Below are 15,933 nucleotides of genomic sequence, written 5' to 3'. Positions count from 1 at the left end.
GGGGGGGTGACACAGCTTTCTGCAGACTCTGCATTTCTAGGGCAGGCCTAGGACACTCTGGCCGGAGCCCCCCCTAGCTCCTGGCAACCAGTGATATCAGTGACAGTGATAACATTTTACTGAACCCTGTGCATATGCACTTTTTTGTGTTGCAACTCTCACAGAGCCTGCCTTTTTAAACAACTCAACATCTGAACAATGTAAAATTATCACGAATTGCTGGAAGCACTGCATGATGAGATATGTAGTCTTGAGAAATCGAGATTGCATTATATCAAGCAGCAGGGAAAGAGATGTGAAGGACAGAGGGAATCCAGGACGTTGTTGAAAGGGATGGGCAGACAGAAGGCAGCACTCACTACAGGAAAGGTTTTTTTTCAAGTAAGCTTTGATTGGATTATGAAAATCAACTATAGGATGTATTCTTATTACAACGCTAATGTTACCAGTATAGAATATACTGGGACTTTACAACTCCTTTGAAGTAGAGATTCTACAGCTGTTCATTTGCCTGGGCCCACATTGTCACCTGTTCCAAAGTGCTGTGTAGTAGTGAAAAGTGCAAGCCATCATCAGACAGCAATTCCTACTCCTAGGCCTGACACCACTGATGACACCAGTAATCAAAGGCAGTACTGGGCAGGATAGGCTCCATGAGGCTAGAAGAACAGACTGTCTTGAAGTGCTCTGCTGCTTCTAATCAGAAATAATGCATTACCGTAAAAGTACTTTTGTTTTACGGATTGTTTTCTTACATTAAACTGTGCTAATGAATGCCTTTTTAGACAGCCAAACTTTACATTTTTATGACGAGTGCACTTTAATCTGGGTGATAATCTGAGTGTATTGAACACCTATAAACTGATTCAGCCCAGAACCATATTTGTGAAGTGGAAACTTGCTTTACAGACATACGTGAGCACACTGCTCTTCTAGAAGATTAATCACAGTTAGCAAAACAGATGCTTGAATAAATACTTAAATATTCTGCACTTCTATTACATCTGAAATTATGACAGAAAGATAATTAGAATGTCAAGCCATTTGCTTAATGCTTATTTGCAATGCATTTTTCAAAAACATTGATCTATTGAAATGAGCTATTAAAAGAGATGAAGGCAGTGCATCAGGCAACCAGGTCTCAGGAGAACATGGGGGTCATGTCAGAAATCACCTAATGCTCCCCCAAAATCACTTGCATAATAACAACATCTTTTCTAATCATTTAGATGAAATATTTACAGATCTGTGAAAGTGGTGAGTAGATGGTCTCATGCTAAGAAGAAGATTTCATTGAGAAGATTAAAAGTTTCATATTGTCTTAAGTCAGCCAGTAATACAGTGGTTAAAATACAACCTGTCACAAAGTAAATTTTTATTTATTACAGCTATTAATATAGTGCTGACAATTTACGCAGCGCTTTACAAAGTGCACATTCACATCAATCCCTGCCCTCGAGGAGCTTACAGTCTATAATAAACAACTCTGAGGACTAATGCCCCATGGTATATACTCCTGCCATCTGACTTGCTAAGTGGTGATATTTACTCATCAAAATGTTTGGCAATAAAAAATAAACCTGTCACCAATGTGTCCTTTCCTCACATTTCCTTCCTAGCCAGTGAGATACATGGAGAGCAGATGGAAGTAGGAAGGCATCAACATTGCCATGTGTATTTACATGGACCAGCACACACAGGAAAACAAAATATGGTTTTCCACTCACTAAACTGGGAGTGAGGGAGTTCGCAGCAGGGTCCAATTTCATCATTGAGGTCTGAATAGGTAGGGGGGTTGCTGATATTTGCATGTGCTACAAACTTCTTGAGTAATGTGAGGGCAGCATTATTGAAAAGTGGGAATGTGTTATTTTATTACTATGACCAAGATGAAGAAGTCATTTAAAAGACACATTGGTTGCCGACAGGTTCCCAATTCAAATGAAAAAATAGTTATTTCTCTACTTCTTAGCATATCTGATGCATTAGTAAGTGGCACTTTTTATAAACATCTCATGCAAACAAATTTATTGGGTACCCACATGACTTTCAGGCTGAAAGGCATTCGATATGATGGCTGTATTATAGATCAATGTGTAATTTAATGGACTGATTCTGTGCATAACAAAAGAAAAACATAGCAAAAGAAAAAAAAAAAAGGTGTTCGAGGTCATGTTAATGCAATTGATGTGCCATTCATGTATGATAAAGAAGCAAATCACCAGCACTCAATAATAAAGATGAATATGTCCCTTTAATGGACAAGACGTCACAATTAGCCAAAAAGCCGACGTTTCAGGGCCGCGCAGGGTCCCTTCCTCAAAGCAGAAAGATGTGAAGATGTTAAGGGTGCACATGTGTATGTACAAATTTCTCTTTTATAATAATTTTTTTTATAAAAAAAGAAAAAATGTATTATTTGAAGTGCACAGTGGCTAGCGGTTAGCACATCTACTTTGCAGCACTGGGGTCCCCAGTTCAAATCCTGGATTTCAAAGCCTGGATACTATCCACATGGAGTGTGCACGTTCAGCCTGTACTTGTGTGGGTTTTCTCCCACCCTCCAAAAGGCATTTTGGTAGTTAATTTGCTCCTATCTAAATTGATCCTGGTATGTGTATGTATAAATGTGAGACCTGAGATTGAAAGGGCAGGGAATGGTGTGAATAAACAGTATGCAAAGTGCTGTGTAAATTGTCAGTGCTATATAAATGTCATAACAAATCTGTGCGTGCAGCAGCATTCAGTACACCCACTCTGCCTTAATGCTAGGCTCCTCTTATAAAGCTTTAGTATAAAATATATAGTATAGTATATAAAGCTTTAGTATTTTCTGGTAATGTTGAAGCTGTCCTTCCTCTTCCATCTCCTACACATTCTTATTGGTCATTATAGTGATGGGCCCATAGGAATAAATAGGGAGATGAGGAAAGAAGGCAAGCTTCAACACTATCAGGAAGTGTTGCACTACAGATCAGAACATTTGAGCAGAGTCAAAGGACTAAAAGTAGCTGCTGGTATGTGCAAGTATACTTTATACATACCAGCAGCTTTTAAAAAAATATATTTTTGATATATTTGTTAAAGGAACAGAGTCATTTTAAGTAAGAAAACGAAGGGTGGAGTGTATGTTGAACAAAAATATATCTCTACATGCATTTTTGTTAAATATATGCATGCCATGAAGACTGCCCGTGATACCTTGTGACAAATGCCAGTAGAAGTACATCCGTAGGTTAGCAAATATAATACAATGTGTTTCTGATCAGAAGGAGTTTGTAATGCTCTAAAAAAACATCTGGAAAAAAATTATGATGATATATGCTTCAATGTGGATGGAACAGAAATGGAATTGCTTCCAAGTGAATGCTGCTCAGCTCTGCCTTTCTATTGTACTTCAGCAAGCAGTAAGCAAATGCGCAACCTTAGCCAATTTTTGGGAAAGAAAAGATAAACTTCTTTCACATGTTTTTCTTTTTTCCAAGAAGAAGCAATGCATTCATGTAACTGATAAGGCGCCAGCACTTGAAGTCCTTCGCATGTATGGTACATTTGGCGACACATGAATATGAAAGACCCTTTCACTACAGGCAGCATGTCTGATTCAGATAAGGATGTGATTTCTTCATTAAGAAGTTTGATGGAAAATTGAGCAATCACATGAGCACCCAGGGTACTGAGAAGAAATAAAACAGAATTAAAAAAGGTATATGGACAAATATTTCAACACACAAAAGCATTATTGAAAGGAAAAAACTTCCCTTTATAGTCTTTTATACCTTACTATTAGCATATTACATCGTCTTTAGATTTCCCCAGCAAATAATATTACAAATACAGCCAGGAGCTGAATTATCACTAACGTTCAATACAAATTAACATAGAGATTCCAAAGATAATTTAAATTGTTGCACTTAAAGTGGTAATATACAACTGCATGTTTGGTTATTTACATTTTTATTTTCCTCTGCGGCTGAGTATGACTAAAATTAGTTAATTAGGAAAAAGAATAATAGTAAAAAATAGAATTTATACTTAAAGGTTTCTACCTGGCAAAGTGTACATGGTAAGCCATGGCAGCAGCATATCTGTGTCCTCTGGTATTTTCTCTTTGTTTTGTGTTTTTTTTAACTCTTTATTTAATAAAAATAACCATCTCTAGCCTAAATGATACCAAACTGGCACACTAGAGATATAAACTGCTCCTGCAATCCTTGCAGGTCCACAAATATGCAGGTATCCTACTAGGCACCCTACTATGCTGATACCCATCTATATGCCTTTCAGTACTACAAGGAGGTGACTCATAAAAAGGCATATCTATAACGATTGATTGATATCCAGTGCCAGTTGGTTCCTCTGCACCTCCAGTACCCTAGGAAGAGGTTCAGGCTTCCAGTAGAGGGCTCTGCGTCTTCTGTAGATGCAGACACGTTGCTATCAATGCTCTAGGGACGTGGTAAAGAGTTCTTTTGGAAAGGGGACATAGATAGAAAACATTCCCGAATATATTTTCCAGTAATCAAACACATAAAAGTAGACGGACATAAACCGAAGATTGCGACCTCTGCTCGGGTCGGTCCAGAAAAGGGGGATATAGGACTCTCCCCTCATCTTACCTCCCCGACCAGACAAGCAACATCTTCTACAGCCACTACCACCACATCATATCCTGACAACATCCTCCACATTCTTCTTGCATGCTGACTCCATTACCTTGCCTACCTCCGCCACCATCACGGTTCCTCTCTCTCCACTACTACCCGATCACCCATCCGACCATGTTATCCTGCCCAGCTCCACACGTGCGCCGTGGAGTTTTCTTCCAGACTTCCATCCCTCTCCCTTTCTCCATGTCTCTCCTCCACTTCTCCACTCCCACTCCTCCGTTCCTGATCCACAAAACACATTCAGACCGATAGCTCTAGTGGTCACCAGCATTCAGTGACTGCCTACCGAGGCCAGGGCAGGCCTGTACCTAAGCGGATATTTACTCGAAAAGTGGGAGAGTATGTGATAATATAAGAGGGAGACGACTCCCTTGGTATGTGCGGATAATGCGACCTGCTCAAGAAGTGGTAGCTTAGATATACGTATCGGGCCAGCCCCAGGGTGTGCAGATAGGGCATGTCTCAGCTGAAGATATTGATAAAATTGGTTCCTCTTTAGGTTAAATTTAGATTGGAGTTGCTGGAATGAGCATAGTATGCCTGCATCATAAACCTGAGATAAGAGGTGTATTCCCTCCCCCTTCCAGGAGACAAAGCCCAGCAATTTTTGTACCTCCGGCAGTTTACAATTATCCCACAGTGGGGTAACGGTGGTAACCTCAGAGAGCCCCAACAGGGTCCTGGCAGACACCCAGATCCTCGGGAGCAGTCTTGGTGTAGGGAGATCAGAGCGGGACAGCAAGGTGGTGTCCAGTAGTGACAGCAGGACTTCAGACTGGAACATGTGTGCAAATAACCTAGCATTGGCAGGGAGGTCTTCAGTGAGAGACCATCCCGCCAAGTGCTGAAGCTGCGAGGCCAGAAAATATACCCACGGGTTGGGAAGGGCCAGTCCGCCCTGCTCTTTGGGGTATTGAAGGAATTCTAATCTAATACGAGGGGGCTTACCATTCCAAATGAGATCCCTAAAGAGGGAGTTGATCCTTCGAAATATATTTTGTGGGATCCAGCATGGGGAATTATGGAGAAAATATAGTATTTGGGGCATCCAAATCATCTTGATCAGGTTGATCCTACCCACCACTGATAAAGGGAGTTTCTTCCAAACTTTGCATTGCACAGTTAGTTTAGTCAGCAAGGGAACCAGATTATCGCCCACGAAGGCATTGGGGTTGGCGGTCATATGGACACCCAAGTATGTGAAGTGGGTGTCCATATGACCGCTCTGGGATACTCAGCCCGCTTCGGGATACCAACCGCCCTGATGTTATTGTGCCGGAGTCTGTTTTCAATGTCCTTTTTGAGGACGCCATTGGCGGACCGTTGCAGTGCCATCTTCAAATCAGCTTGAAGTGGAGTAGTCAGGTCTTCCAGGTCCCCCACCCGGTGTTCAAGCATTTTTGTCTTCTCCCTGACCTTTTGGAGATCATGGCGGAGAAAAGAAAGGTCAGCCCTCATACCATGCACTTGCTCCGTTAGGGATGTGAGGGATGCATTAGACAGCTGAACCGCTGCAAAAACAACCTTGAGTGTGGGTTCAGTGGATGAGATGCGGGTCTTGGGAGACTTAGGTATCTTAGATGCAGCTGGGGTGGGACTCACATGGTCTTCCTCAATATCTGATGCAGCAGAATCATCAGCCGCACGGTGGGTCGGTGGCTCGGGACAAGTTTCCTCATCCTCTGCCTTGCTTGTGCGAGACTGACCTTTTGAGGAGCCCCTATCGAATTTCTCCAGCCTTGAGGCAACCTCCTTGGCGCTGTCCTTCTTGGCCTTGCGAGGTGTTTGCAGCTTCGCGCCACCGCCATCTTGGAATCTCGGGCCCGCCTCGAGGGCTGCAGCGCCCGTCTTGGTCATGTGAGCTTATATCGGTCCCGCAGACAGGTATATTTGTGTGCCCGGGTGAGGTCAGGAACGGTAGGCGTAGACAGGGGGTGCAGAAACGGGCAGTGTAGGAGGATGTTCAGGATAGTTACAGGAGCCGGAGCTCAAGGATACGCGTTTGCTCACATGCGCTGCTAAGCCACGCCCCGAAGAAGGAACTTTTGATGTTTTTGGGGCATCTGATGTGAAGAGGGCTCTTGATGTGAAGGGGGGCTCTCAGTGTGAGAAGGGGGACTGTGACATGAAAGAAGGGGACTCATAATATAAAGCGGGGATTCTAATGTAAAAGGGAACTTTCATGTGATGGGGGGACTTTGATGTGAAAGTGGGAACTCCTGTTTTGTGTGGGGTCCCTCTTAAAACCCCCATCAGATCCCTATCTAGGATAAGGGTCTGGTATAGATTTTGGAAGGGCCATATGTGATTTTTTTACATTTTAGACTGCGGCGCCTAAAATTGTGCATACTTTAATAGGGTGCCATCACTGGAAAAAAAAAGGTTGAGGAACTAGTCTTAGAGCATTGAGAGTGACAGGGCCTGGGCAACATCTTCTTTCTGGTCTCATATGACATATAATTCTGTTTTCTCTTTGTAATTTGCATTTCTTAAGTTTTTAAATTATTAAGCCACAATTAGCTGGCCGAGTAACCACCAATATAGTAGTTCCTTTACTTTTTAATGTTATAATTTAAAAGATATTACTGTCTGTACTATATTTCTAAAGAACCAGAAGATGTACACTGTAAAGTAAATTGGAGACTTAAGCTATGATTCTCCGCAGTGTCTAACACAGCAGTTTTGCAAACCATGTAGTATTCAGAAATTTGTTATTTAGCCACGACTTTCAAATCAAGTCACACCCACTTTTTGCCACATCATGTTACATGCACCACACCTGTATAAACTTGAGAGCTGCTCACAGATACCTCTGGCTTAGGGCTTGTTCACAACATGCTCGGACAAGATCTGGAGTAGATCTGCAAACGTAGTGCACTGCATTGTTGCTGCATTTGTACCGTGTTCATATTGCATTTTTTTTAAAGCTTAAAATGGGCTTTCAGGTGCAGTCCAGTGTGTTTGCATGCATTTTTTATGCATTTCCATACATTCCAGAACAGAGAAAATGAGAGTAGCAGTATTGTTTTGTCTGGACCAGAATGGACTGTGCTGGTGTGAACAGAGCCCAGAAATACCATAGGAATACATTGGGATGCTTTTTTGGTCCGGGAACCAACTGTTCTGGTCTGGACATGATCCGGACATGGTGTGGATAAGCCCTTAAAAGGAGAACTATGAGGTGAGTGATTTTCACTCAACCTCATAGTTCGAGCCGACCTGTGACAATTAAACTATCACACGTCGGCTCAATAAATCAGGAAGTGAGCGAACATCCCGTTGCTCGCTCACTTCTTGATCATCTCCCTGCAGAGAGCCGTGACGGTCACTCACGGCTCCCTGCAGGGATTCCGGACGGGGGAGGGGGCGGGTACAGCTGGCTCTGCCTCTAGATAGGCAGAGCCCGCGGTCACTCACGCAGCTGGGTGGATCTCGACAGTAATGTTGGGATCCGTCCCGGCTGCGGCGGTCTCAGTATACCGCGAGCTATAGTTCGCGATATACTGAGCTTTGGGTCACGGGAGGACGCTAGTTTATGTCCTCCCGTGACCTTTAGGAGAACTATGGGGAAAAACACTTCCCCCATAGTTCTCCTTTAAAGTGGCCATACAGTATATATTACAATTTAATTATGCATTTTCTGTACAATCTCCTTTGCATTCACCAACAACTATGTAGAGTGACATCCTACCTAAACCCATTCAATTTAAATACAAGCAGGTAGGCCCTAGCACTGCATAGTCATTGGTAAATCTAAAAGGGATTAAAGAATTAGCTTGTAACTGGTATGGCCAGTATTAGCCTTCTCTTCAACTCAGCAACAAAGCTGTCAGGCCTAATTCACAGAACTGTTCCGTCAGTCCATTTTTGACCTATGATCAAAATCAGACTGCATTGTATCAGTATGGGCCGCTAGATGCAAGCAGCTACGCGTTTGCCTAGATCTGTCCCCATCCGGGTTTGTTGAGGTTTATCGGACAGAACGCAAAGGATTTGTCTCCAGGTCTGCTTTTACTATGCACATAGGCAGATGCAATCTGTTTACATCCTGTCACTAATAGGGATTACTACACGGGTCGGTTTTTCCTTGATCATAAGATTTTGAACACATACACACAGATGCCTCATACTGTATGTGACATCAGTTTCCATTCTGTTCTTCAGATCTGTCTAAGATCCCCTGCTGAGATAAAACGGAGGGTGTCTGTGTAAAAGGGGTGTTAGGGGAAACTTTTGTACAAGGAGGGAGCCCTACATATATATTATTTAAGAAACCTGTCTCATTTTAAAACATTCAACATACAGTTAAATATGGTAAGACATGACATAAAAGAAACAAGGTTGCTGAGCAATAGTGGAATAATAGAGTGAAAAGCCGCCAACAATAACTGCTTTTTTTCTAAACAAATTCACAAAGTGTTTTCCGAGCTGTTTTGTCTGTTTCGGCAAGCAAATCTTGCTATGTAATAGTGGAAAAAAGGCAGTGTGTATGAATTATTAAAAAGGCAACAACATAGAAATGGGGGGAAAGGGGTCAAAGATAATGGCTCAAAGTACATATATAACTTAGAAGATCAAGAATTGTGGGGAGTATGCCAACATGAAAGCAAAGGAACACAAATCAACAATGTGTTCCACGTGTCTTATGACAACATAGCATTTATCAGGAGCTGGTGAACCACATTTAGCTTGCCAGGGGCAATGATGCACTGCACTGGATATGGTTGTCACTTCCTTCCTGTGGTCCAACTGTGCTTCAAAGACACAAAATGACAACAAGTTGTTGCTACAAGCCGATTTGTCTTGATTAATAAATATATTCTTACATTTGTACTGCACTCTGTGATATACTTTATTGTGTCATCACTATAAAGGCGCTCTTTTTTTCCTTTTGCTGTCATAAAATTAACTTACTTTTCTATCCTTAATACAAATATTGTAGGATACCCGTTTTTGGTGTACTCCTTTTCACCATAGAGCAGAAGCGAAAGGCCTGCTTCATTAGAAGCAATTCTTGCTAAAACATCAGCAATAAATGTAAGAGTGGTTTCATCACAGTTCACATGAACCTGGAAAACAAACCAGTAAATCTGTTAGATCTTAATTGAAAGTGTATTCGAAAACAATAGAAAACAGATGCACTGATTATAAAGCAGGCATTCATTAAAAGCTAGGATAGCACACAGAAAAAAGGCATATGCAAATATACATTGCGCAACATACTTGTGCTATTATATGAACTTAAAAAAGACAGAACTGCGTAATAAACAAAGAAATACAGCTTTTATAAATAAGTCTGTTAGAAAACCATATGCAAAGGTTTCATCAATGCATGTTCATATGCCTTTATAGGAAAAACAATAATGTATTCAATTAGAATTTTTTTAAAATAAAATGAGCCAATTCTAAAAACAAAAACAATTACATGGCTAAACCAGTTCTCAAAATGAATCTGTTTAGCTATGAAAACATTTTGCTGCTCCTGCAGCTGTGCAATGTTCCCAAGCACTGACAACTTCTCACTGGTACCTTCTGTTATGAGACCTGTGGTTACCATGTGACACATTCAAGAGTAAATAGCCTGGAGCACAGTATTCACCACGCAGAAAGACTACTCCAGAGGAAAACACAAATTCAGGTCTCGTGTCTAGTTTTTATGCTCAACTAATATTAATGCTACTTGATAAAGACACAGACAGTAACCAGTTTAAGGTACAGCAGTAGCTGTCCAAGAAGCAGAAATGCAGGTTGGTAAAGGAATGCATCTGTAAAGTAATACATATGGTATATATAAGAAAGGACAGGGGATAAAATTAGAAAATAGTGATGGACACTAACAGGGTAATTCACAAAAGGGTGAAGAGTTTAGAGAAGGCAGGAAAAGGGAACAATATAGGACAACACAGCTGAACTGGAAAGTTAGCTGAATTGGAGAATTAGTTCCCAAATCAGCTATTTTGGCCTAGATTGTTCACGTCTCCGTCCTTCTCCAAACTCTTCACCCTTTAGTGAATAATCCTGTAAAAATATAGGAAACATGCAAGCCCTTAAAGCTCTACTCCAGATTTTTTATATCGTCTTTGGTAATACGGGGACGTTTTTTATTGCAGGCTCTCTCACATCCTGTAGCGGTAGTGTGGAAAAAAACTCCTCAATATAGATGCAGAAAACAGTTTTAAAAAAAGAAAACCTTTTTCGGGCTATGCAAAAATACAACAAAAACAGTTTTGCCTCAGATTGGGCTTTGAAGAGAAATGTAAAAAAATCCTACAACAGAAGAAATATTTAAAAGAGAAAAATAGAGATAAGAGGGAATACAATATCCTCCAAACTAATTTCTTAACTGCCTGTCATGCAGTTGTTGGCTTGCAAACAAAAGTATAACAAATTGCCTAATGGATGCATGAATTCTATTATTATTAATGAAGGTGTAAATAAGACATGTGAACGGGCCAGTATTGGACATGTGTTTAGGAACTCATGTTTCAGTTTCTCTCTTTTTATGTCTGGTTATTCATCACAGCCTTAACAAATTCCAGCCTTCAATGTCAGCATGCTATTGTGCCCTATCCAAGCACAGAGGTGGTTGTCAAGTAAAGTAAAGCACAGTAAAGTAGAGCACAGGTACATAAACCCCTTCACAGTCAGCATCTGTGTAGCATATTAAATTTGATATCTAAAAGGGATGTCATTCTGTCACAGTGGAACAAATTTCTATTCAACAGCGAGTCTTTGTCACACCAAGTCTTTGTAACAAGAAAAGAACAAATACAATACTACATATATGGATGTCAATATCTCTCTTATACTACAGAAAGTCAGAGACGACAGAACAACAAGAGGTGTTATGACCCAGCTTCAAGGTCAGATTACCCAATAGAATCACGGGCTTCCAAGGAGCTGCACAATGTCTAGAAAGTAGCTGTGGAAACTTTGGCAGTTTGGGGCATCTTCTATATTGCTCCAAATCGAGACTGTGCCCAATTTTGTTTTGTTTCTGAGTGCAGAGGAAGTCATGAGGTTGGACAGGCGGACACTCTGCCTAGCACAATAAGCAAAATTGTGCAAAAGTACACTAACACTGTGTTAAACTAAACAGTAAATCAACTAAAACAGAAGACCCTAAAAGTTATACAATAAAAGACTGGAATCAGCCACTATTGGTTACAGTGCCAATACAAGGTCCTCCAGCAACCAAGGTGAAGGTGTCAAAGCTGTGGTCTGAGGCTCATGATGGGAAGGTAGGAATGCTACACACTGAATATGCCTGAGGGTGATAGGGATTGTGCTTATATCTTGGCATATACATCTACCAGACTATTGCAGGGCACAAAAATGAGAGCTGTGTCCTGGCCATAAAGCTAACATTTATGTTGCATGAATAACCAAATTAGATGGATTACAGTACGGTCTGAGTTAAGTACTGCCATGAAAAGTGGGCGTGGTATATCCAAAGCAGGCATTGCTCAATAAATATGGTTAAACCAGTGTGATTTAGTTGTAATGTGCATGTTAAAATAGATTCAGGTTTTCACTGACATTATGGTAATCAAATGTATTACCTCCATTTGCATAAAGTAGATTATTACACACCAGTCTCTAAAGGCAAATAATGTTTTATTCTGCAATTTGCCCCTTTTTTAAATGATTCTGGTACAAAGAACCTTGAAATTATTTACAAATAAAATTAAAAGAGATTTTTTTTAATGCAGGGCTATATTAAAAAATTGAACAAAAACAAAAAATGTTATCTGCAGATGCCGCAGGCCTGAACTCCAACCACCTGGCTCCATAGCATCCTAGCATCCACAGTTTTCTTCAGCCCAATGCTTAGACCGCATTCACACCTAGGCGGCAGTGTTTCAAGACTTTTTTAAGGCTCTCTTTAAGCATTTTTTAGCGTTTTTGCACGCATCAATGCATCTAGCCTGTGCTATCCATTTTGTTCCCCAGAGTTTTTTGCAGAGGAAAACTGGCTGTTGCTTAACAAACAAGCAACACAACGCTAAAAAAAAATGCACAAAAACGCTCGTGTCTCGCATTTCCAGGCATTTTGATTGAGGTCTATAGGGCCAAAAGGGCAGAAATCAGAAGAAAAGTAACTTGTGTACTTTTTGGTACCAGCGGCAGGCGCTTCGCTACATGACATAATGCTCAGGTGTGAACAGGGGCCATGCAAAAAAACAATGGGATTCTTTGTGCTCAGTATTATTAGCAATGCGATGCATTTTTTATGCAGATCCCAAACTGAACCGACTGCCTCACAGCTGCATCTGGTGTGAACTAGCCCTGGGGATCTTTATTTTAGCCATGTGACTGTAATTTTCAAACCTAGTGTGACTCAACTGAAAATAATTTCTTCATTTTTAAAATAAGGAACTTTATCCTGATGTGTCAGCTTTATTAATTGAACCTTATGTCTTTTTACAGGATATGGTGTTTTGAATATCAAACTTAAAATAATTTACAAACATTAGATGTGAAAAAAAAACAACTGCCTACATGAATTCTCTGTTACTGACCTTTTTTCCTTTCAGTAATTTTTGTATTGGTGAAAGGAGGCTGTCAATAACAGCTCCAGTGTACAAACATTCACTGGCACATTCTTTGCGGTCACAAAGCATTCTAAGGACTTCCACAGCCAAGCTTGCTGGAGAAAAATTGCCTATGAATTAAAAACATGAAAACATATGTTAATAGGCTCCTTAGAGTTGGTACAATGAAGTTATGTAGAGGAAGACAAAGTAATAAAACAGAAATTCTGTAATATTTGTGTTCGTCAATTAACTTAAAAAAAGAAAGGTGCCATTGGTTCTAGGCCTATATTTGAGGAACACCTACACTAGTGTTAAAGTCAAATGCTAAATGATGAAGTATGGTGAGTGTTGAAATCACATAATATTAAACAGTTAAAGAAAATAATGCATGAACTTAAAGCTTAACTCCAGCCATTTTTACATTTTAAATCAGGTTTTTATTTTAGTCTGTGACTCCATTGGGGGTGTCCTCCTCCCCCACTTCTTGCCCTTGTGATGCCCATATAAGAAATGTGAAGATGGTTGTCAATGGGATCGGAAAGAGAAATCAACAATAAACACATCGTCAAAAGGTAAAACCCCTCAAAGGTCAACTGATAATGTGTTTTTGTCCCCAATAAGGACACAAAAGGCAATAAAAACCTTTCCCCACTTTATCCAAAACAAAATAAAGAGTTTGGGCACCTTCCACTATTATTTGAAGAAAATATGAATAATATAGTAAAATGCCATAATATAGTAAAAAGCCAGAGTTGCTGTAAAACTAAATATGTATCAACATGTGTAAAAATGTAATGCAAATAGTTAAAAAAAAAGAAAGAAAAGAAAAAAAAGGGGGGCTACTTTAAAACCACAGAGCTTCTGTTGTATATCCAAATAAGGACACAAAAGGCAATACAAACCTTTCCCCACTTTATCAAAAACAAAATAAAGAGTTTTGGCACCTTCCACTATTATATGAAGAAAATATGAATAATAGGGGGGACTCTGAATTGAAGGAGGGAACACCACATTGTGTGTGTGTGTGTGTGTGTGTGTGTGTGTGTGTGTGAGGTCCCCCCCTTAAATTTCATAGCAGACCCCTAACTAGGATAAGAGTCATGTATGAATTTGTTTATTACATGTTTACATTTACATATTTTACATTTTAGACTGGGGTGCCTGCCATACATTTAAAGGGTGCTGTGAATGAAAAAGGTTGACAGACACTGGTTTCAAGTAAAAGATCCTTCCACTGATCACACAGACATGCAAAGCTGACAGCACCTCCTACACAGAGTGGGACCCCAGAGACCTAAAATGTGCACACTGTGAAGCTGGACATAAACCATTAAATTTTTTTTGTTCAGCCTGCGGGCTGAACGTGCACACACACACAAAAAACACAAAAAAACAGGTTTGTTCATGCATGCTAAACAGCGTGGAAGGACAAATCTCCTGCGGCAGCTAATGTATTCTGACAGCTGGTATCCGCCGCTGTCAGAATACATGAATAATGACTACAGCTGATTGGCTGTATCAATGTTTGGACAAAAATCTTTGGCAGCGCCACAAACTGTAAAAAAAATAAAATCACAACTGAAGTTCTAACAGTCTATGACCAGCCTTAGGCTTTTGGGTAAATCATAGTATTTGGATGAAATACAAACCAAGGGCGTACCTTGGTCCTTAACTGCTTTAACAAAAAACGTTTGTTTTTTTTCTTTACTTGATAGCAGTTTTAAACACATAAATAAATGTTTCAGTTTTAAGAGGAACTTCAGCAAAACATTTTTCTACTTTGGGAATATTTTTGCTAATTGAGAAACTTAAGATGCATTGAGCTTTAAGATTTTTTTGCCTTCACAGATTAAATTAATGTTTCCCACAGTGTTTTTGTCCTCCTTGAGAGAATATACAAAGAAATCAAAAACTAGAATTTGCATTGTAGCTTGATAGATCCCTATTTAATAGCAATAAAGTGAAAGTGAAAAAAAATATAAATATATATATATATTTTTTTGGAAAGCAACCCAGTCACCCCATGCATAACATTCAAATACAAAGACTGCACCACCCATGTGAAGTATTGTCGCGGACGGCGGAGTAAGGGCAAAAAAGCTAGGGCCACCATTAACTATAAACTGATGGCCTATAAAAGCTTTTAAAGTGTTGCCTAGGGACACTTTTGGGTACTGTATTCTCTCCCTATTTCACAGTGAGCACACCATTTTAAAGCCTGACATGTTTGGTATCTCCATACTCAACACAACCCCATTTTTTTGTTAAATTATAGTTATATTGAGTTTGTTGAGTTTGTGCACACTAAAATTCAATTTAGTGTATCTTCCCTGAAAATATAGGTTTGATAAACAATTGCACAAATATTGTGCAATATAAAAAATTGCAACTGCCACTATTTTATTCTACAGAGCCTCTGATTTCAGAAAAAAATAGGCTTTGAAAAGATTTTTAATTTCCATGGTATACCTGTAGGCTGTGTGTGGCCTCTCCTCAGCCTGTCTGTAAAACAGCTAGAATGGGCCCCATAAGAGCATCCCCATCAGCGCAGGAATGAGCGCTCTGACTTTTTTAAACCCTATGCATGCGCAGTGTGTAATCTCTCCTACTGTCGCACAATGCTGAACTCAGCCACTGCCATGACAGAATGAGAGAGTGCACTGCACATGCACAGGCTGTGAACAAGCCAGAGCACTTGTTTCTGTGCTAATGGGGATGCATATCTG

The 15,933-nt window shown here is 40.1% G+C and overlaps 1 protein-coding gene across 1 annotated transcript in view; it reads right to left on the bottom strand.

Moving 5' to 3' along the window:
• TBC1D32 (TBC1 domain family member 32) overlaps positions 1-15,933 on the bottom strand; it is a 232,910-nt gene that overhangs the window by 162,689 nt on the left and 54,288 nt on the right. Inside the window, exons 15-17 of the mRNA XM_018563470.1 lie at positions 13,193-13,335; positions 9,618-9,739; positions 3,466-3,676 (exon numbers count right to left, since the gene is read on the bottom strand). Coding sequence (XP_018418972.1) covers positions 3,466-3,676; positions 9,618-9,739; positions 13,193-13,335 — 476 coding nt within the window. The remainder of the gene's footprint in view (positions 1-3,465; positions 3,677-9,617; positions 9,740-13,192; positions 13,336-15,933) is intronic.

The sequence above is a fragment of the Nanorana parkeri genome, unplaced genomic scaffold (genome assembly GCF_000935625.1).
Source record: "Nanorana parkeri isolate BGI_ZX_2015 unplaced genomic scaffold, ASM93562v1 scaffold22, whole genome shotgun sequence".
NCBI lineage: Eukaryota > Metazoa > Chordata > Amphibia > Anura > Dicroglossidae > Nanorana > Nanorana parkeri.
This window is presented reverse-complemented; position numbering and strand designations above follow the sequence as displayed.